Consider the following 22,573-nt stretch of genomic DNA (forward strand, 5'->3'; position numbering starts at 1 on the left):
CCCAAGCCTTCTGCCGCAACCCCCGATGAGGCTATGAGCGCTTGACTGATTGATTAATTACTGGTTTGATTAAGGTTTTGCCTAGCAACTCTAGCCAGCGATCAAACCCCAACAGCAGGGGGGATGCCAACACGAAGCCGACACATGTCCTGGGGCACCCCAAAACCAACATACCTGGGAAGGACACAGGAGCGGTGGGCGCTGATGAGCACCATACAAAGCCCCAAGGCTTTGGAGAGATCACGGAATCACGGAATTTCAGAGTTGGAAGGGACTTCTAGAGATCATCTAGTCCAACTCCCCTGCTAAAGCAGGATTGCCCAGAGCACATCACTCAGGACTGCATCCAGGTGGGTCTGGAAAGTCTCCAGAGAAGGGGACTCCACAACCTCCCTGGGCAGCCCGTTCCAGTGCTCTGTCACCCTCGCTGTAAAGTTTTTTCTCATATTTGATTGGAACTTCCTATGTTTCAGCTTGTGCCCGTTACCCCTCATCCTGTTACTGGGAACCACTGAAAAGAGTCTGGCTCCATCCTCCTTAAACCCACCCTTTAGGTACTTGTAAACATTAATAAGGTCTCCCCTCAGCCTTCTCTTCTCCAGGCTGAAGAGTCCCAGCTCTCTCCGCCTTTCCTCATAAGGGAGATGCTCCAACCCCTCCATCATCTTTGCTGCCCTACACTGGACTCTCTCCAGTAGTTCCCTGTCTCTCTTGATGTCCATCAAAAGTTGCAGACCCCCCTGACACTCAAGTTTGCCCCCGTAAAATGGAAGCAAACCAGTTTTGATGTTCCTTACAGCCTTAGCACTGGTCTGGTGCCTTGAATAAGGATAACTAGCCTGTCTCTGACCAGGCAGGTCTGGGTTTATGGCTCAGATGAGCCCCTCGTTTCTCTTTGTTCACCATTTCTCTGTCCTCTGCCGTGGCACAAGGCAAGCGTGCCGTCTCCCCGTGCCCGCATACAGCACCAAGCGTGGAAACCTGCCATGCTGGGAGAGCCGGGAGAGCCACGGTCTCGGCAGGCAGAGCGAGCTGTGTCTCAAACCTCTTTCTCTCCTGGGCTTTGTCTTCTGTCTGAAACTCAGGGCTCTTCTGCGGCAGCGGAGAGAAACCGTAAGGGACAATCGAAAAGGTTAATAAAAAGTTGAAAACGTTCTTAAATGACAGCCTGGGCTTGAAATGTGAGTCTTCTGTTTGTTTTTCTTTGTAGCTCGACTTGAATATCCCTGCTAATTTTTTGAGTATTGCTGTAGTGTACAGAAGAATTGCTGATGACACATTTTCCTAACACGCGCATTACACAAAAGGAGATTATATTTTAGCCTCTTTTAGAGACTATAAAATCAGATTCATCCTAATGAAACAGCAAATAAAAAGGGTTTTCCCTTTTCTTTCTCAGTCTCTTGGCATTTTTCCTCCTGCGGTTTTATTCTTCTCCTCCCCCCTCCTCTTTCTTACGTTATCTATGTTTCCTGCTTATTTCAACTTGATGACATGTTGCTGGGACAACTAAGTCTCGTAACCTTCTTAACTTTGCCATTGTTACTGCCTGGAGTGTATTTAGGAGGAGTGTTTTAATTTCTTTTCGAAGGCACAGCGCCTGCCCCGTAGAAAGATATTAGAAATGGAAGCGGGGGGGGTAGGCTTTTCTTCTATAAATGTATGCTATTCAAATCATCTCTTTTTTTATTTCCTTTAAACCCATCATTTGTATGCTGTAGGTCGCTACTTTAAAACCCGGCTCGCTGTTGCTGAAAGGATCACCCGTATAATGATGTCATCCATATTCAGCTGAAATCTCAGCTCTGCTGGAGCCCAGCGCTTCCCTCCCCTCCCCTCCCCCTGGAAGCCCAGCCACCGGCGCCCGACCCGTCCACGCTCACCCCAAATTTCCCGGTGGGAATGATCAGGCTCAGCTGGGGATCGGGGAGGAAGGAGGTCCTGCATCGGGCTCGTGGCATGGCACCGCGATGCGCAGTTTATGTAGGAGCAAGCAGTAAAACTGGCTCTTTTGGAGACCTCTCTTTTCTGGGTTGGGCAGTGTGAGGTTGATGGTTGGACTCAATGATCTTAAAGGTCCCTTCCAACCTAGACAATCCTATGATTCTGTGAAGCTGGTGGAAGGTCCTTATAGAATTATATCAGAATCACAGAATGGTTTGGGTTGGAAGGGACCTTAAAGCCCACCCAGTGCCACCCCCTGCCCTAGGCAGGGACACCTCTCACCAGACCAGGTTGCTCCAAGCCCCATCCAACCTGGCCTTGAACCCCTCCAGGGATGGGGCAGCCACAGCTTCTCTGGGCAACCTGGGCCAGCGTCCCACCACCCTCACAGCAAAGAATTGCTTCCTCAGATCTCATCTCAATCTCCCCTCTTCCAGTGAAAAACCGTTCCCCCTCATCCCGTGGCTCCCCTCCCTGATCCAGAGTCCCTCCCCAGCTCTCCTGGAGCACCTTTGGGGACTGGAAGGGGCTCGAAGGTCTGCCTGGAGCCTTCCTTGGTGTCACCCTTTGGAGGAGAAATGCTTGTTCTCTCTGAGACGGAAGCATTGGGTCTGCGCCCTTACAGCCCGGGGAGAGCCCAGTGTCACAGCACGGTGCAATATCCCAAACCCCCGGTTGAACACCGGCTGGATGCCTCTGCGTCCACTCCAGTTTGACTATATTAAAAAACTAATTGTACATATGTTGTGCACGCGATCTCCCAGTCTCTTCAATGTCAGCTTGATGTCTCCCTGACACACTTATTGTACCTGGATCAATGCTCTTTTAACAACTAATTGATCTTTTATTAACATATAATAACTTACTTATTAAATCTAAATTAAAGACTTAATTGAGACACTTAATCTAGAGTGGCTCAGTATATCACCCTCATAAGCATAATGTATAATTTAATTAATTGACAGAGCTGATAATAGCATGTCATCTGTCACCATTTCTCCTGACCTGGGAGCTGGTTGCAGCCTGAGGATTTCGCCAGGGACGCAAACGCAGGGCTCTCCCAGGAGCGGTACCGCGGGGTTTGCCTCATGCCGCTCAACGCGCCGGCCACAAGCTCATCCCTCTACCCCTACCCAAAACGCCCGCAAATAAACTGTCCGCTGCCTAGGATCATAAATCGATCTTAAAATTTTATCTGCTTCACAGGAGGAGGCTGAACGTGCGCCCAGGCGCTGATGGCGAAGGACAAGCTCAGCCCAGCGCTACCCCAGGGCTGCCGGTGGAGGACAGCCTGGACATCTGGATCATGGATGGCTGCCTCTCCCTTTCCTCCGAGCAGGAATTTCAGCTCCCCTCCTGCCTGGCAGCTGCCCCAAAAGCAGGGTGCGGGCCGCACCCCCCAAGTGGGGAGGTGGCGGGTGGCCCCACCTCCCTGGGGACACATGGGTCCGCCCAGGCAGGGCTTTGTTTCCCCGCGGGTGGCTATTCTGCTCCGGCTCAAATTTGGGGGGCCGTGCACCATTTTTTCCCCAGCCAGGCACTTAACGTTGCCCACCTCCCCCACCGTCTCCCAGCAATAAAGAATTTCATTTTAAAAAATGAAAGATTTAATTTAAAAATACAAAATGGCAAAGGGAGGGTTTTTAAATAAAAAAAAGTAAAGGTAAAGAGATGATGGTTGGAACAAAATGTTCTAGAAGAAAGCTGTTCCCTTGGGGTTTCTTTTCTTTAAGCTTTGCATATTACAATTTGAAATTTTTGTAAAGAGATCCCCATTTTATATTCACACTGGTAGCCTGAATTTAAATATCTCTCTCACCTGAGATTAATACAGGCTTCACCCTGAATTACTTCCCAGCTCTGAAGTACAGCTCTGGAGAGCTCAACTCTCCACAAATTCACTTCTCTTTTAGAGGCATAAAAGCTTATGAAATATATGAAATATTAAAATAGCGTGTGTGCCGGGGCAGAGAGGGGGGAAGGGAAGGCTGGGTCAGTGGCGGGGGGGGGCGGTCCTTTGATATGAAAACGCACTTTTTCTCAAATGAAACCACGGATCTGTTAGCACAGGACAAGAGACCCATTAAACTCTAAAGGCGAAGGTTTCACCCCAAAAGAGAGGACACTCTTTTTTTTTTTTTTTTTTTTTTTTAAATTGTTAAGCCCTGCAAGGGGAGCAGAATGCAATCCACGTTGTGTGCAACAGAAATCGTTATTTCCGTCAGCAATAGAAAATATCAAGTTTCTCCGGCACAAAACAAAGTATTCCCTGCAAATGAGGTTATAAACAAAGTTGTAAACACCGGCTCCTTATTATGCTAACTCAATATTAACCAAATCCACCTGACGGGGGAAAAGTACTTTGTTTTACCTGCTGAGGACCCATTAGCTGATTGCAATAGAAATCTGGCATTTTATATAATGATTTAACCCTTGCAGAGCTGTCAGGCTGGTGGAAGAAGGCAGTGGGGTTGGTTTTTGACCAAAGGATTTTGGCGCTGTGAAAACCAGCCCCTGCATTTGCTTCCATTTGCTGAGCCCGCAAAGAAATCGACCCCATCAAATTTTAATTCTTTGCTTTAGCAGGTGACGCTCGAAGACCTGCTGGTCCTTGGTAGCCCCTCACACCATCCTTGGCTGCTCCCACACCTCCTCCTCCTCCTGTCCCCGTCTCTCTTTTCCCCTCCCTGGTGTTTTCATGTGTCCTTTTCTCCCTACTGCCACCACCAGCTTGCCCAGCCCAAGGCAGGAGCTCCTGTCCCCGGCCAGTGGGGAGGAGAGGAGCTCTCAGCCAAGGCAGGTGGGGTATCTCAAGGTGGGACCTCCTGGGAGACCCAACAGCCCTCAAATAAGTAACCAGGAGCTGGCAGTGCTGCACAACCCTGTTTGCTCATGAGCCATGAGCAGAAGATGCTGAGATGGGCATTGCTGGGATGGCAGAGACAGCCCAGAAGAGGCCAAAGGGCGACTTTATGCCACAGCTCTGCTTGCAAGAAGAGGCTGTGGTGGGCACTGCCCACACATGTCTCACCCTGCCATGCTCCACAGCCCATCGGATGGTTTGGGGCTGTGCTTGTCACCACCACAGTGACCTCCCGGGCTTGTGAACCACTGGCAGAGAAAGCCTTCCTTCAAATGTATGACTCCCCTAGAAACCTTCCTCAAGGGGCCATCAGCATATAAAAAAACCCACCATTTTCCTCCTCCTCGGCATCTGTGGTCTCCAGGGCTTGCAGGACACCCAGCGCTGTTGTAGCCCCAAAAGACACCCCGGTTGACAAACCCAGAAGGGATGCGGTGGCACATGCAGCGCACGGCGGGCAAGATGCTGCACGTCTGCAACGGCCAGTGAGCCCAGTAAAGGGGTGGCCCATCTCCAGTTTGGGACGTGCCAGTAGGGTCCTGCTCCTGGATGTCCCCGAGTCAAGCGCCACAGATGCTGGAGTCAACTGGGATGGGCACATCCAGGGATATTTTGTCATCTCAACGCCAGGCCGGGCGATGGTGCTTCCTCTTGGCAGCAGCATTTTCCATGCAGACCATCCACATACAGCATCCGCGTGTGGATGCTCTTTTCTTGGAAGGGAACTCACTGCTGTGGCAGAGGGGCTTCTGTGCAGCCGCTCCATTCTGCCAGCTGCAATAAATTTCTTTGCTAGCGCTGCTCGTCTGAATCGAATATAGTTTATTTCATTTTAAGAAGTCTTTCTTTTTTTTTTTCCCAGGAAAATGAATGTTAGAGCCAGATAAGAAACTATAGTCTGCTTTCAAGAAGGTTACAAGAAAACTGCATCTTGCATTACTAATCCTTTATCTTTCATGTTAACAAAAAGATTACTGACATATTTTTGAATGAAAGAAAATAAAATAGCAAATGCATCTAAAGAACTGTGTAACTTTCATGCAACACACAAATCGGTTGTTAAACGTGGAGAAAAAAAAAGGAGGGGAATGAAGGGAAAATTCATAATACATTTCCCTTTGTAAAGTGAGCAAACCAACTTTCTGTAATAAGAGAAACTAGCGGAGGATGAGAAGATGCTCCTTTCATAAACAGAAGAGGATGTTATTTTTACCGGAGGCTGGATTCAGACGGCAGAGGAGGAAATTTCCCTTGCCCAGGTTTTCCAGGGAGGGGATCGGGTGGTTCCAGCCCCCGTCCTGCCCTCCTGGGGGCCGGGGACCTGCGTCCCCCAGCCCCTTCCACCAGCCTGGGTGAACATGTCCCACCATGTGAGCCATCCCCAGGACAGACAGTTGTCACGGAGGAGCTGGACGGTGCCTCCCTCCGCGGAGCATCGCTCTGTCCCCTCTGCGCCAAATCCGCCTGGGATGAGCTTTTCTGGTGCTTCTCTCCCCAAACCTCCCTGGAAATACCAGTCCTGATCCTCAGCCCTGCCTTTCCAGGAGAAAACATCCCCCTGCCTTGGCACACAGTGGTTCATTAGGAAACCCATAATTGAATTCCCTGACCATTCAGTTCTAAAACCCCTTTGATCGAGAATTAGTTAATTACATTGGGCCCAGTATATTCCTTGTTACAAATTTTGCCCATGTCCCGCAGATATGTGATTGCAGGCTCCGCTCGCATTGTGTCCTTTGAAATGCATTTATGAGCCTTTGAAGCTCTCCCCCCTTAATGATGCATTGTTCGTTAATAAGTTGCCTGTAACATTTCCCCATTAGGAAATAGCTGTCTGCGACTCACTTTGGCTTGAATGAGTAATAATAATCCAAATGTAATTGATAATGCGGGAGAATAAATGGGGATAGGCACTACCTGGAGAATTGGCTGGAGCGGGGCGGAGGGGGAGAGCTGGGTCCCTGCCGGCATCCCCGCCGCCGACCTTCACTGCTCTCGCCCTGCCAAGAAATCCGTTTGACTTTGAGACTTTTGGAATCAAAACTCCCGGCGGCAGATAAGAGCCGGGGGAGATCACAGGTAAGGGAGCCTCGGCGCGGGCAGCCGGCTCTGCCTCCAGCCTGGGGGGGAGCGGGAGGAATGCGTAGGGATCCTGGGGAAGGTGAGAGGAGATAAGGAGCATCTGGAAGGCTGGCAGGGAGAGGAGGCAGATGGGGAGATAATGCTGAGATGGGGAGATTGCATCTCGCTCGTCTCAGGAAGGAGGGGGGAAGCAAAGGTGGTGGAGCCCCTTCGTTCTCCTTTAGTGCTGGAGTCCGGTTGCACCCTCTCCGAGCAGCAGCATCTCAACAAAAGGCCTATCCCAGCCTCCCCAAAAAACGTCCTTTCCCCCAAGGCTTTGGCCCCGGCCCCGCACCACAGCGGCCGCACCAGGGTGTGGGTCTCTGCCCAAATAACCTCCCGGGCTGCTTGCTGGGGTGGCCGGCCATCCTGGGCACCCCGCATCCAGGCAGGGTGCTGCTCCCCAGCACCCGCAGCTCCCCAGCACATGGATTTTTCCCCTCCCTTTTCAAATAATTGAGTTTTTTCCCCCCCCAGAAAAAGACCAGGTCTCCTCAGCTCTGCATCCAGACGGGAATACTGCCAGGAAAGACTTTCCTTGCAAAAAAGTGCCTCGTCCTTGTGCCTTGTGCAGGTGTCTTGTCCTGGCTGAGAGGGAATCTGCAGGATCACGATCCTGCCATGGAAAGCTTTCCTGTATCCCTTCCTGTGTCCCTTCTTTATCCCTTTATAATTCCAAACAGTTTGGGACCCCCCCCCAAAAAAAAGCTGAAAACCATATACAAGAATCCTGGCAAGCAGGATGTCAATACCCGCCAAGCCGGGCAGGAGCGTGTGGGGATGCAGCGGGACAGAGGCTCTTGCCCCAGCTGGTCCAGCCACAGGGAGGCAGAAGGGATGCTCTGCCCGCCTCTTCCCTGCTGTTTCCCCCCGAAGCCCGTGGTGGTTCCCGCTTTGCAGGGCAGAAGGGAGCCTTTGGGCGGCAGCAGCCCCAAGCCCAGCACATCCCTCTGGCCAGGGAGGAGGTCAGCAGCCGATGTGTCCAGGCACGTCGGTAGAATTTGATTTCCAAGAGACCAGAGCATCCAGAAAGAGACCCAGAAACTGAGCTCGGCTCAGTCACGTGAATTGACTGGGTAGAATATAATCGACGCTGGGAACTCTCGGAGCCTTTCCTTCCAGCACCCTTCGCTGGAGGTGGTCAGCCATGCCCAGCACAGCAGCACTTTTCACTTAAAAACTGACCTAAAATCAAGAAAGTTTAAACAAAAGGGTTAAATATCCCCCCTTCCTTCTCCATCCAAACACAAAGCAATTAATTTGGGACTTACAAAAACCCTGTTTTGCTTTAACCCCTACCAAAATACCCTTGAATTGCTCTGGTTTGCTTTGACCTCCTTCTCCAGCCCGCCTCAAACACCTCAAACACGGCATCGCTCCCGGTCGCACATCGCTCTGGTTGGGAATCTGCTCCTCCTCTGGCACATCGCTCGCAAGGTCTCTTCCATTTGCTTCTATTGCCCTCTGCTGGGGACCGTCAAAGGGACGGATGGTCCTCCGAGCACTGCCTTCTCCTTTCTGTCTCCCTCTGCGATTTCGGAGCAGCCGCAGTGTCCCAGGTCGGGGTGCCAACGTCCCCCCGCAGCAGCAATCCCCCGTCACCCCTTGTGTGTCCCAGAGAAGCAGCTCTCGCCCATGACGCCGCACACCTACTCGTGGGCATGGCCAACCCAGCATGTGGCCACCACATCTGGCTGAGAGGACACGTGTGACCACGAGCAGACAGCGGAGGGGTCCCCAGGGTGTATGTGGGGGTATCTCATGCAAGATACGAAGCAGCTCGGCTCTGCTATCGCATCTACTTGTGCACAGCTCGAAAGCTCTGTGCGCCTGGAGCTGGGACTGACTTTATCCACAAGCTCAAATCAGGATGGACAGAGCCAGTCTTGACCATCTCCTCCTGAAAACTCTTTGCTCCGAGTAACCTTTGCATTTCAGCCCATGTCAACAGGGGATGCGCAGAGTGGTTCACACATAAAACAAGAAAGGAGGATGTCTGGAAGGGCTGCACTGGCAAATCCAAAGCATGTGCCGTCATGCCCGGTGAGGACCTACAGAGACTGCCCAGGTACAGTCCAAGGAACCTGATGAACCTACAGGGTCTTTGGTTTCAGTGAGAAGGGCTCCAAGGGAACGAAATCACAGAATCACAGAATGGTTGGGGCTGGAAGGCACCTTTGGAGGCCCTCTACTTCCAACCCCCTGCCAAAGCAAGGTCACCCAGAGCAGGTTGCACAGGAACGTGTCCAGGTGAGTTTGGAATATCTCCAGAGAAGGACACTCCACAGCCTCTGGGCAGCCTGTGCCAGGGCTCTGCCACCGTCAGAGTAAAGAAGTTCCTCCTCACGTTGAGATGGAACTTCCTATGGTCAAGTTTGTGCCCGTTACCTCTTGTCCTGTCCCCGGGCACCACTGAAAAGAGCCTGGCCCCATCGTCCTGACACCCATCCTTTAAGTATTTATAAGCGTTGGTAAGATCCCTCCTCAGTCGTCTTTTTTCCAGACTGAAGAGACCCAAGTCCCTCAGCCTTTCTTCTTAAGAGAGATGTTCCAGTCCCCTCATCATCTTGGTAGCCCTTTGCTGTCCCCTCTCCAGCAGTTCCCTGTCCTTCTTGAACCGGGGAGCCCAGAACTGGACACGGTGCTCCAGATGTGGCCTCACCAGGGCAGATAGAGGGGGATGTGTTGGCACTGAACGTGTTGCAAATGGCAATGAAGTGTTGCACTGACGTGACATTAACGACCTGTGGTGGTGGGGGAAAGGGGCCTGCATCAAGGTGGCTGATGCCTCAAAACCGAAGAGCATCAACGACACCAAGAGGAGACCCACAAAACCCTGAGGACCGCTGTGGGCAGCACAAAAGCTCAGGCCATGCCCACAGCAAGCAGCAAGGAGGATTTTCCGCTGCAAACTGGGAGCATGGCCGCCGGCAAGCCCCAAAGAGGAGGGCAAACACAGGAGCACGAGCCGATTGTGTCACAGCCACCACGGTAACAGCTCCGGCCAAGCCCTTGCTGCGGCTGCCATGCCAAGCTTGCACCATCAGGGCCTGGGAGCAATTTTGGGGGGTGGGGAGGCGGGGGGGGAGCAAAGCTGAGTGCCAGCATCCCACCGGGGCCGCCCAGCAATCTCTGCCAGCCCAGGCAGAAACCCGAAGATATGATGCTCCGGCGCAGAGATAACCGTGCCCCACGCTGGGCCACCACCAGCCAGCTCAGAAAAGGAACAAATTGGCAGCATTCAGAGGAATATTCTTCATTTCTAAGCGTATCATTTCTGTCCTCTGGCAAAAAGCACCCCCCCCAGCCCTCCCCCCCCCCCCCCCAGCTTTGTAGCAGCTTTTGCATTTCATTGGGTTGAATCCAAGGTGGAAAGGGGGAGGGAAGAAACTGGGGACCAGTTTCCTTGGAGAACTGGGGGAGTTTCGGCAGCGTGAGGCTCTCCTGTGCGGCGTGAGGAGCAGCGCGGGTCTGCATCCGGAGCCGGAGGGAAGGGATGGGGCAGCAAGGATGGAGAAAGGGAAGCCACCAGCCCTCTCAGAGGGTGTCCTGGGGTCGCCTGGGGATGGCCAGCTTCGTGGTGGATGGCCTTTCCTCCTTCTAAGCGGTGCCTTCTCCCACGGTTCCCCAGTCCCACCTGGACCTGCTTCTCCCCAAGAGCTAGAGAAAAAGTTTGGAGGACGGCGGCACAGGGAGGAAACGAGGGGAAAACCAGCAGCGGGTCTTTGGGCACCCCGGGGAGAGAAATGAAGGTGGCTTCAGGATTTCAAAGCCCCTCTGTGCCCCTCTGTCACAGGGCGAGGAGGGGACACAGGCGCCCACCCAGTGGTCTCTGCTTCCATAAGTCCTTGCAAAGCTGCCGGATTACAGATGGTGGAGGAGAGGAACGCCTTATACCAATTAATTCCCAAAGTGTAATTAACATCTGGGCCAGCTCCATGTGATCCCCAGCTGCTAATGAAGCATGGCACCGCTTTAATTCCTGCTACGCCGCACCATCTTCTTATTAAATCCAGGAGTAAGTTCCATCACATTTCCCTTAAAGGGAAAAAAAAAGGAGAGAGAAATGGAGCAGGATTTGTCTCAATGAAATATGATAGATTACAGTTTGCCGGATAAAGAAAGTAGGAGCTGGGAGGGGGGGGGAAGGGGAGGGCATGAAATGTGAAATTTCGTGGGTGCTTGTGCGCGGGCATCGGTATTTTCTCTCTCACAATGACCTCCTTACGCCCCATCCATCAGCCCGGGGTTGGCTTATTCTAACTAGCAGAGTCTTTTCTCGTGTCTAACAGGCCCATCAGACACAATCTGCATGCCAATTACCGGAGCAGACCCCCTGATACTGAAAAATGGAAATTAGCTGTCAAGCGGAAAACGGCGGCGGGGCTGGGTTTGGATTGCCTGCGCCCCCCCCAGCTCCAGCTCGCTCATATCCATACGCGCTCTGCTCCGCCAGCAGCCCCGGCGAGGGAGCCCCCGATGGAAGAAGTAATCTCGAATAGTAACAAAATAAAGAAGAACAAACAAATAAATAAATAAATAAATAAATAGAATGAAAAAAACACCCAACTAGCATATTTTATCGTTAGGCGCGGCCGTTGCCAACGTTCAGGGGCACAACGCAAAATCCAGCCAGAGGAGCCGGGGAGGGTGGAAAAGAGTTGGGATAATTGCGTTTTCCTGGGTGGATCAGGTGGCAGAAGGGAAGGACGAGGGGAGGAAAGGTAACCAGAACCAGGGCTGGGCCCTCCCACGCCCCTGGGTGGATGTACACCAAATCTGCCCACTGCGGCTCCAGCATCTGCTGCTGAGCGGGACAAATCCCACCGCGGAGGATGAAGGACGGACAAGCACGCTGCCCAGGCAGACATCGCCCAAAATCAGGGCAGGAGATGTTTGGAAACGCACTGGCCAGAGTACACCTACCTGCAGGAGGTTTTCCTTCCAAAATGGGGACGGCAACAGGCTCCCTGCAAAAATTGGGGGCCAGGCCGTGCTGGAGCTGGTGCCTTCCATGGGCAGAAGCCGGCAGCCCTTGGAGAGCTTTGATGGGAGCCAGGGGGAAAACGGGAGCTGGGAGGGTTGGTTGGTCCTGGAGAAATATTTTGGGGGACAAAAATGCACCAAGACCCAACCGTAAGACCAAAATGTCTGCATCCTGCTGACCCATGATGGAGGAGAAAGGACCAAAGTTGTCCTAGAAGATGCCTCACCCTTTGCAGCAAAGGACTGAAACAGGGCAGGGGGCTAAGGTTGGGGGGGGTGAACTGCAGGGTCACGGGAGGAGGAGGAAGACGATTCTCTTCAGCCCACCTTTGTGCCGGGGGAAGCCCGTGGGGCTGGAGCTGCCCCTCTCGGTAGCCCCTTCCCACTCCCCACCGGCAGCTGTGTTCCTGGGGGATTGCGGCACCGCGGCTTGACAAGCATCACTTAACCTGCCTCCCTGCTCCGTAATAACCTCATACATCAAGCGGGAAGAGACCGCGCAGCATGGCTAGAAGGGCTCTGCTTCTACATCCAGCGTCATTATCCCAAGGCCCCTTGGCTCGATATGCAAACGGGCTGGGGGTCCCCAGGGTGCCCGGGAGCACAGTGCCCCACACAGCCGACATCAGTTATTCCTGAGCGCGGGAGTGCAGCCACGGCGCAGGTCCAGCCTGACATCTAGCGGCACAGGACAAAATGGGGTGCTCCAGCTGGTGGTAAACTGGGCTAACTGGGAGCCCCAGGGTCCCCGCCGCTCCCTGCACCTCTTCCCGCCCTTCAAGATCCTTCAGCAGCAACCTCCCATCCCAGGGTGGCTTTCAGAGGCACTCACCGCCTCTGTCCACGTCCAGCCTCTTCTTCCCCTTCCAGCTGCCCAGCTGGACATGGCGCTTAGCCCCGTTTTAAGCAGCCGGACCCCTTGTCTCACACCTACAAGCGCCATCCTGTACCTGACACACTGGTCCCCAGCGTCCCCCATGGAGTTGGCGGCCACCTCCCTCCTGCCTGCTCTGAGATCTCTACCTCTCATCCCCACTTTCCCCCCGGTCCGTTACCACATGCATCACGAGAGGGACATGCTCCTCCAGCAACAGGCCGTCTGCTGCCTGCCCAGGCTCCCCAGGGTGGGGGTCTTGATGCACGTGGCACGGATGCAGACCTCATCCCTTCTCCCCAGCCACCAGCAGCCCTTTCTCCAGCGCAGCTGGAGACTCAGCAAGCAGGGACTCCCCAGGGTCACGACGGACTAAGCCACCCACAGACAGCACCAAGAACTGGAGTCCCAGCGGTGGGTGGTGCCACTGCCCCACTGGCCAAGCACAAGCTCCGGCTTGGGGATGGCTTTTTCCCAGAGAGGAGCAGTGGGATGGAAGGGAGGGGATGGGGCCAGCCGGGAGGAAGGAGAGCGCAGAGATGGAGGCAACTGGGGCTGGAGGAGGGCGTTTTGCTCGGAGGAGGCTTGGCTCCACACCAGCTCTGCCAGGGCAGGACAACTCGCACGCAGACCCCAGGAATAAGCAAGGACAGGCTGAGCTGAGCGACTCGGTTGCTTTATTGAGGGCCTCCGGCACCCCAGTCACTGGGCTGCCTCACTGGGAGATGCTGCGGAAGGACTGGACGGCGGGGCTGGCCGCTCCCCACTCTACGGGTTTGCGGTACTCCCCCTTGGGCAGCAGGTACTGCCTGCCTCGGTAGTTGGGATGCTCGTAGAAAACCCAGGTGCCCTCCAGCACTCTGCAGGCATGGACCTCGCGCATGTGCCACTCATCCATGACGGAAGGGCAGTCTTCGGTGGCTTCGAACATCTGCCCGCCGAAATCTCCTTTCTCAAATACCTGGATGTGGCCCCGGCCTCCACTTGGCTAGAAAAAAAAAAAAAGGGGGAGAGAGAAAATGGGAGAGGGCTGGAAGGAGGCACCAACACAACCCTGGCTCTGGTGGTCACCAGCAGGTGGGAGCAGCACTGAGGCACAGTCAGACTCGGATCAGGTACAAACCACCCACCCAGCACCCCAGGACGGGGCTGAATGGTTCAACGTCAGCCCCCAAAAGCACCGCTTGGGGTAGCTCTTGACTAAACATCATGTGCAAAAGCACCGAGCTGGAGCAGAGAACGCTTTCAGCCCAATCCCCCACCGCAGTCCCAGTTTTGCAGGGAGGGATGAGGCCCGTTCAGCCGGTGCTGGGCGCTCTCTCCCAGGCAGCCTGCCCGTCCTGCTGCCGCCTTGAACCCTTCAGCCACCCCACACGAGCACCAGGAGGAGAGACGGACCCCCCTCCACTCCCCGCTCCTCCGGGCAATGAGGAGTTTAATGAGCTGGTGACCCCAGCTGGGTTGTATTACAGGCAAACACAGCGCGGGTATTTTCCACTGCGATTTGAAGCGCCGCGTTGCCTGAAGGCACTTGTGGCGGTTTTAATCTGCAGCTGCCCGGACACCGTCCTCCCCCGCCTCCCCGAGCCCGCTCTCGTTGCCAGCCCCAGCTGGGTCTCTCGGATCTGTGCGCTGCCACTGCCGCTTCTCCGGGGCACTCTGACCCAACGCCTGTGTCGCAGGTCCCCATGTGACCCCCCCGAGCACAGGAGGGGAAGAGAGGCACCAGGTGGATATGCAGGATAAAGCCTCCACATTTCACCCTCATGGAGGAAGCTGTGTTCCTGCTATACCTGCCACATGTTTTGGCTCCATCCCTTATGCCAGATCAGTGCCCTGAACGGGCTGGAAACTCTCCCTGCCCTATAGAAAGATCTAGCTCAAACCCACAACAGCCTCAAAGGGGCGTTAGACCTCCAGACATAAAAGCAAAACCCCTTCAGGGCTGCGTAGACCTGCTCCATGCAGTGGGAGACCATGGCTGTGCTACTGGAGTCAGCGATGCACAGATCCCCACTAAATGGCAAAGAAGCAGCAGCAGCACATAGTGACTCAACCCCAACCCACACTCCACCCACGCGCCCATCCTGGCCAGTTTTAAAGGGTGCTGCTCCCCATAAGCTTCACAAAGGGATCATTCCTCTATTCCTTTCTCCCATCCAGCACTTCCATGGGGTGTAAACGCAGCTCCCCATCAACCTACATTTATCCCATCTCCGGCTGGTGGAAGGACAAGTGCTGCAGAGGCTGGAGAAGCATCTCCCCCCACCATCAGTTAGGAGGGGATGAGCACAGTTCGCGTGCTGCAGTGGGGAGACGCGTTGCCCTGTGCTCTCCTAACACCAGGAGACACCGGGCTGCCCCAAGCATGCCCAAGGAGGGCTTCAGGCATCCCCTTCCCACTCCTGGTCACTCCAGGTCTGCTCCTGAGGCTGTTCTCCCCATGCCCAGAGGGGCTTGGTGACACTGAGATTCGGTTCCCACTATCAGAAGGGAGCCCTGGCTTGCTAAAGAGGCTCTAGGTGCTCCTGCAAAATCTACATCCCACTGTTACAAGCCTTGTGTCCATTGTCAGATTTGGATCAGTTGGCAGCACATAATGGGGGAAGGCAAGAGACAAACCTCGGAGCAACATGCCCAGACACTGAAGTCCTTGGAGGAATACGCAGATATGGAAACTCACCTACAAAGTACTCAAAGGGATCTGCTTTTTCCCATTGCAGTCAAGGGTGGAAGACATTTACCTTCTCCACTCACCAAACACCTTGCCATTCCCAGAGCACGACTGCAGGAGGAAACCCCCTTTAGCCGTCCTCTCCAAGGGAGCTCCCATGGGTCCCCTGGAAGATGGGAGCCACCCACAAGCATGCTGAAATCCTTTAATGATAGGCGTCTAAATTAAAGTGTTCCTTGGGAAGAGATTGCACTTACTATCTGGACGGCTTTGCAGGAGCCAAGGCGGTCATTGAGGCCCATCCAGTGGTGGTAGTCGGGATACTCGCCATGCGTCAGAACGTACATGTTCCCAGAAAAGTTGGGCCTCTCGTAGGCCACCCAGGTGCCTCCATCCACACGAATGGAGTTGCAGCGGCTCAGGTAGTTGTGAAAATCAGGGCAGTCGCTGTTGCATTCGTAGCAACGGCCTAGGAAATTCTTGTCTTCATAGAAGGTGACCTGAAACACAAGCAGAGGAAGGAAAGCAGGGAGGTTCCTTGTCCCCCAGCACATGCGTACGTCTGTATTCTAGCCACATCACAGTGTGAAATACCTGAAAAAAGAGCCCTCGAGATGTCAAAAAGTCATCCAGTCCAGCCCTTGAGCAGGATCAACTGCATCCCAACTAACCCTGGCAGGTGATTCACCAGTCTGGCCCCAACACCTCCAGCTGCCACCCATGCCTTGCCCTTCCCAGCACCTAGTTCTGTCCCAATCCAACCCAAAGTTCCCTTGGTGAAGTCCCTGTCCTCTTTGCAGCAAAACACTATTAATGCATTTCCCTTCCACCTTCTCTAGATCAGTAGTTACTCAATTATGGCCAAGGGAGCCATACGTAGTCAACAGACTGTTCTAAGCAGCACTTCATTTATACCTGGTTACGGAGTGTTTGCAGTTAGACCTTTACTGATAACGGGGTGGTGAGGTCTCTCGTCTCCTGGGTCATGTCTTCTAGCCCTGCGATCATTCTCCTTGCCCCCACTCTAACAGGTCCACAATTTGCTTTCGCAAAAGTCAACGACAAAAGCTGGACAACACACGAGCTTTATCGGTGCCAAGAAAAACTAAAGGAGAGCTCCACCTACGTGGCGGATAGCACAGTTCTTCGGACATCCGAGGATTGCATTTGCAGTTGGCTTCTTCTGCTTTGGTTGCTGCAAGTTTGTGATACAGCTGACGAATTTCCGATCCATCACCGCACTTCTTTCCCAAGAGCAGCCAGGGCAGCTGACTGCAAAGCACTTTGCTCGGGGACACTTTTTCCCCTACTTGATCACAACCCGTTTTGAAATGATCTCGAGAGCTGGTGAGCAAATCCCATTCCTCTTGCCCGAGGTATCACCGACCCAGCCAGGCCCAGAGAGGCAACGCGTGCTTTCTTCAAAAAGCCCTTCGTGGAAATATTGCCAAGCCCTACATCCAGACCAGTCCTTTGTACAGCCCCATTTTTAGATCCTTCTAGATGACGATTATTCATTAAGAGCTGCTCTTTGCAATAAGGGTTCCCGAACCACCACGTCTACTTTGACTGTATCCCTTTCTTGCTTACAGTAATAGGAAGTCAGACCATGCCAAAAATTACACGAGTTTGACATGAATTGGTCTCAGCAGACCCCTTTCAGCCCATCTTCCACCTTAACAGGAGTTCAATGACTTACTGCAGGGTCTTTTAGAGCCTTGCATTGAATCAGTCGACGTGCAAGTTGGTTGATCCAATGCAGTGCATACTCAGGACAACGTTTCACCTTTTCCAGACTTCCAGTATGGCATCACGCTGCCGGGTTATTTGGTAGCATCTGAGATTGCTTCAGCCAATTCTCCCACATGCTCTGTAAAGAATTTTTCTGGCCACAATGATTTAAACATCTAACATCTCTGTAATCCATTTTCCCCCATAGTTTTTCCCCACCTTTTCCTCCTAAGCTGGCTGTACTTCACCTGTGGTGCTTTGGCTACTGAGATTGATCTAACATCGCTGCCATTAAAAATACTGTTCACTGGGACAGTTTCAACCCAGGAGATAGAATCAAATCTAGGACAACCCGCCTACTTTTTTTTTTTTTTTCCATTCACTTTGTGTTAAAAAATAAGTTGGCCACAGTTTTCCTAGAGCTGGTTGGTCAGTGCATCCCACCAGCCTGACCAGGCATATGGGGAGTCGGACTAATCATGCCAGAGGATTTATGTCCTTGGTCTTGCGGACTGTTAATAGACCTTCATAAGGATAATGTTATTTCCCTCACATTTTCCTCTTACTTTCAAGGGACTGATCTCCCACTGCAAAGCAGTTGGCGCACACAAAGCAACCTGGCCCCACCTCTCTCCCTCCTGAACAAGCTCTTCCCATCTTCAGCGCAGTGGAGAGCTGGGAGATCACCACCATCTTTCCAGCAAGCGAATAAAAGTTGTAGAAGCACTAAAACGTCCCGTTCGTATTTTCCCACACTGCTGCTGTTGGGTATTTCACCGTACCGGTCCGCCCTTGCCAGCCACAACCCTGCCATTGTTTTACAGATCCTGCTTCTGGATCTTTGTCCCTAGAGGTATCACCTGAAAAACCTGCCAGCACGAGCCCAGAGGCAACGCTGAAAGTCCTGCCCACTGAGGTTTGGCAATCACTCACCACCAGTAGTCCTCTTCTTGAAGCCAGCGGTCAAGGAAGCCACAGCACACCAGTAATACCTTCCCCAGGTTGGTCCACAGGGATGCATCTTCGCAGCTCCGCTCTTACCCTTCGCTTGGACAGCTGATGAGCTCTCCCCTTCTTCAACCCCACTCCCAGAGCTCTGCAGCCCCTTCGGCTCTGGCAGTCCTGCTCCTGTCCGCACAGTGAGCACCCAGCACGCTCGATGAGGAGCTCTGCCCAACGTCTGTAAGACCACAGGTCTGGTCTCCGTGCAGGCAGCACCTCGCCCAGGCTGAGGGATGCCTCCTCCCGCCTCACCGAGGGCGGCTGGCAGAGGGAAAGGAACGGGTCTCCCTCACTTCTGGTCCTGGCTCCGCACGAGCTGCCCAGGTTTCGCGGCTGGCATCCAGCAGAACCAGCTTCTCTTGCGATGCCCTATCACAGCACCTGTGCGTGACGTTGGGTAAGCTGGCCTTTAGTTTTGTAACAGAAAAGAAAAAGCTCATTTGATGTTCCTTCCCCACCCAGCCTAACACAGCTGAACTTCAATTTGGCAAAGCCACCTGGTGTTCCCGCGAGGGTGTTTTCCCTGTACTTATATAAAGCCACAAAGCCAAAGGAATCCGAGAGCACATTAAGGGTACGACCATTCCCACAGAACAGTGACCAAAAGCGTTCGCTGCTCTATTCTGAGACCGTTTATAGGTAAAGACTTAAGGAGAGGGCTCCTGCCCACCCATTCTCCACCACAGCTCTTTGCAGACACCCTCAAGTCTTTTCAGACCTTCACACTCAGCGCTTCTCAGCTCTCCTCTAATGATTCAGGCACAAACAGACCAGACTGATGCTTTTCACCTGCAGCATAATGACAGGTGAATTACAGATTTCAGTTCCAGATTCGTCAGTTTGTTTCAGCTGCATCTTACTCTGATGCAAATCGCCTTCCTTCAGTAGAGCCATCCCAGTTGCTCTGCTCGCAGCACGAACCTGGTAACCGCTCACTGCCCAAACTTTGCTTTTTTGGGGCTTTACCTGCCAGATAACAATTTGCCATAGCAGAGCTTCCTTACGGGACTGTAACACTCTTTCTCCCTTGGCCACCTCATAGCAGGTATCATATTTCTTCCCAACAGCAGCTCTGTTAGAAGGAAACTCATAAACAATAACTGTAAGCAATAACCAGTAGTGCCCACTGCCTTCTAAGCAAGCAGCATCGGGGGAGTAACCCCTTTCTAGGGCAGACGGCTTGCTTAGGTTGCAAGAAATAGCGTTTCATTCTCTCCTTTGCCCTTTTCTTCTCCCTGGAACATGCTAGGCAAGAGCATGGCACAGAGAGTGCAGATGTCATCTTTTCTATCACTGACTTAACTCCTCTCGGACACTTTTGCGGCACCACGGCAGCACACAATCAACAAATTCCCTGTCGCACGCTCACAGGGGACACGGCTTTCAGCAGGGGTAAAGGCAGCATGTGTTAAAGTCTCTTTAAGAGACTTAAGGAGACTTGAGCGTGAATCAGTCACATCTCCCCCAGCACCTTCTTTATGCACGGGTACATAGACTGCAGTCTGATGGCCACCAGGTTGGAAGGAAGCGGCACACCCTCCTCAGTTCCTAAAGACTGCTCAGAAATAGCCAAACGACTTTGAGCCAAGATCACAGACAAAAGGTGGGGAGAAGCAGAGACTGAATCCAGGTCTCCCACAGCGCCAGCCAGTTGCCTACAAAACCACTCTGCTTCCAAACTCTCTGCCCCCTGGGGTCTTACAGCCTCCACAGGTTAAAAGGAATGTAACCCAAAAGAAAAACTAATACCACGAAAAGATGTAGGTCTGTCCGCAGCCTCTTAACGGTTGTCTAACACTTCACAGGGGACACTGGCCACTAGCCCAAAGTTCTCACCTTCCTTTCCCAGCTGTTTATCCCTGCCCAGTCCCAACCTTGCAACATGGTCTGCGTGACCAGCCAGCTCAGCTCGGCTAACTTCAAGACTGAAGGCCGTAGCATTAGAGCTAGATCCCCATCTGATGCACGCCACTCTAGCTGTTCTGATCTACCTCCTTCTCCGGTTTAAATTCATCTCTGCCGATTCCACCAAATCACGAGGACGGTGAATCTCTCAGGGAATGCTATTGCGTGCGGCGCTATGGTCATCATCCAGGCGTCCTTCTCTCGCAGCACACCCTTTGTTCCACCATGGAAGGGGGATGTGGCGGCTGCCGCTGGCGTTGCGGCTCAGCTCCTCCCAAGGCAGCCTTCCACGAGACTCCGCTCTGCAAATGCGGCTCGTCACGTTCGCTGCTGGCACAGCCACCGTCAATTTACAAGACATCAGGTCCCGGTGTATTTTAAAATACCCCCTCACCAGCCAGTCACTGTGTTCGACTCCGTCCTCTCGCAGAGCCACACCTAGAGGAAACAGCCAAGATCTGGGAAAAGACTAGGGAGGGCTCAGCTCCAGCTTCCCTCCATTTGGGGAGGGATTTCAGGCACCTCCTCTTGCCGACAGACTGACAGAGGGGAAAGCTGTCGACAGAACAAAGATACCACAGTTTCTCCACAACTTACCCTTGATAAATTCTGTACTCCTAGCCACAATCATGTGTAGGCTGCAAATAAACTTACCTTGGTTCCAGCTCTGGACATTTTCTGTTCCAGCCAAGCTCCCCGGTGCTGGAGGAACGTCAGAAGCTGTTACAAACAGCCAGGATCCGAGGCACCCTTTTTATAATGGGCTCGTTTTAAACCAGACAGCCGCTTCGTCATGAGAATAGGATCCAAAAATTGAGTCAGTGATTCTGAGGCTATAGACGGTTTCCAGAAAAGCAAACAGGATTATGGAATAAAGGAAGGCTTCGCCATCCTCCCTTTGTTACCATTTGCTGACTCAGAACACCAAAACTCTGCCAAACGCACTCAAAACACGCAGCCCCCTGCCAAGTCCTGGAGGACGGGGGGCGATTTGGCTGCTCTCTCCCTTCCAAGCATGTTAAACAAGACGGCATCCTCGGCAGCTCTAAAAGGCCCATCCTCATGCGTGAGGAAGAGAACTGATACTTATCGGAGAACGTTCCCATGCAGCAAAGGATGCAGCCGGGAAACGGGGAACACGCACCCAGGGCAGGCACCGCAGGCTTGCAAAGAACAGCCTCCGCGTAGAGGCTCCACTCCAAAAGCTCCCAATGGAAACACCTGCGCAGCAGAGGCTGCATATTTTTATAGCACACCCTCAGCTTGAGCTAGTATTGCTCCAAATGGGGCCCGACAGAGAAAAAGAATGCATGGCCGCACACCCCCAAAGCGAGCGATTTCACACATCAGATAGTAGAGAACAGTGCCCAAATTTCTGACAAAATCTGCCAGCGTCACAAATTCAACTCAAAACTCTTAAACCGCCATCTGCGGTTTGAGCAAAAGTATTTCTTTTAGCCACGCTCTGGCCCAGCGAGCAGGGAGGGCAAGGATTGCTGGCTTATGTACACCCACACCCCCCCGCCAGCGCATGATGAAAAAACACCTCTGCAGCTATTCACTGCACCAGCCCGAAAGGCTTAGCGAGACAAAGGGAAACGAATTTGGCACAGCAGCGCCTGAAACGCACAGACCCTATTTTCAAATCTGTCAGGACAAGCAGTCTCGCAACAGCAGCTCTGCATGCCACCCCATGTACGCTGCCACCGCTCCGCTAAATGCAGGCAGATATGACAGTCTGAGACAGACGTGCTCACCAGCGTCTCGCCTTCTTCCCATTTCAGGTGTCTTGGATCGCCCAGTGCTGCTGCTTACAGCTCTTGCTGCTGGAAAGCTGTAAGGCCACTTAACAGATATTTTTTTATCCAAATGCTGTATTATGAAGATCAGAGCCCAGCCACAATCCACGACCTATCGAAAGGCAACTCAGGAGGTTCACTAGGACATCTCAAAGCTGTCGCTTTGAACATCCCCCCCTTTAAAAGTTGGTTAACTGGAATAAACTCACCTTGTATTTCATCACGAAATATTTCATCAAGAAAAGGAGCCAAGAGAGACCTTCAGAATAATTCTAGCATCAGAAGAGCCGTGCACAGCAGAGCACTAAACGCCCTTGCCTTCCCCTCGCTCTCTGGATAGCTCTCCAGAAGGCGCGCAGAGCTGCTGCGTTTGGTCTTCCACGCAACGCCTTAGCCTGTGTTGCCCAGCTCATTTAGGTGTTCAGCTACGAGCACATCTCCCCAAGACAGGTTTCACTAGCACACGAGAACGGGACTCAGCCGAGTTGATACTCTTTACAAGAAATATTAAAGGTCGGAAAGAGTGTTTGTATAAAACGCTGCGCCAGGGCAGCCTTCAAAACCTTCAATTCCATGGCTGTGAATAAATTAGCACTTTTCTCTCAGCTGACCAGCTGACATCACTTAGCAGCAAAGAGGTTGTGTCCCTCTAACACCCACCGTACAGTTAAAAC

The 22,573-nt window shown here is 52.9% G+C and overlaps 1 protein-coding gene across 2 annotated transcripts; it reads right to left on the bottom strand.

The window, feature by feature from the left end:
* Positions 1-13,448: 13,448 nt before the first annotated feature.
* CRYGS (crystallin gamma S) lies at positions 13,449-22,478 on the bottom strand. Of its 2 annotated transcripts, XM_054206194.1 has the most exons (3): positions 18,985-19,011; positions 15,720-18,602; positions 13,449-13,776 (listed from the first exon to the last, which is right to left on the bottom strand). In XM_054206194.1, the coding sequence occupies exons 2-3, from the start codon at positions 16,014-16,016 to the stop codon at positions 13,504-13,506; spliced, it is 570 nt and encodes a 189-aa protein (XP_054062169.1). In that variant the 5' UTR covers positions 16,017-18,602; positions 18,985-19,011; the 3' UTR covers positions 13,449-13,503. The 2 variants fall into 2 exon arrangements, with proteins under 2 accessions (XP_054062169.1, XP_054062168.1); XM_054206193.1 differs by having other exon boundaries at positions 15,720-22,478.
* Positions 22,479-22,573: the final 95 nt, after the last annotated feature.

The sequence above is a fragment of the Rissa tridactyla genome, chromosome 6 (genome assembly GCF_028500815.1).
Source record: "Rissa tridactyla isolate bRisTri1 chromosome 6, bRisTri1.patW.cur.20221130, whole genome shotgun sequence".
Lineage (NCBI taxonomy): Eukaryota > Metazoa > Chordata > Aves > Charadriiformes > Laridae > Rissa > Rissa tridactyla.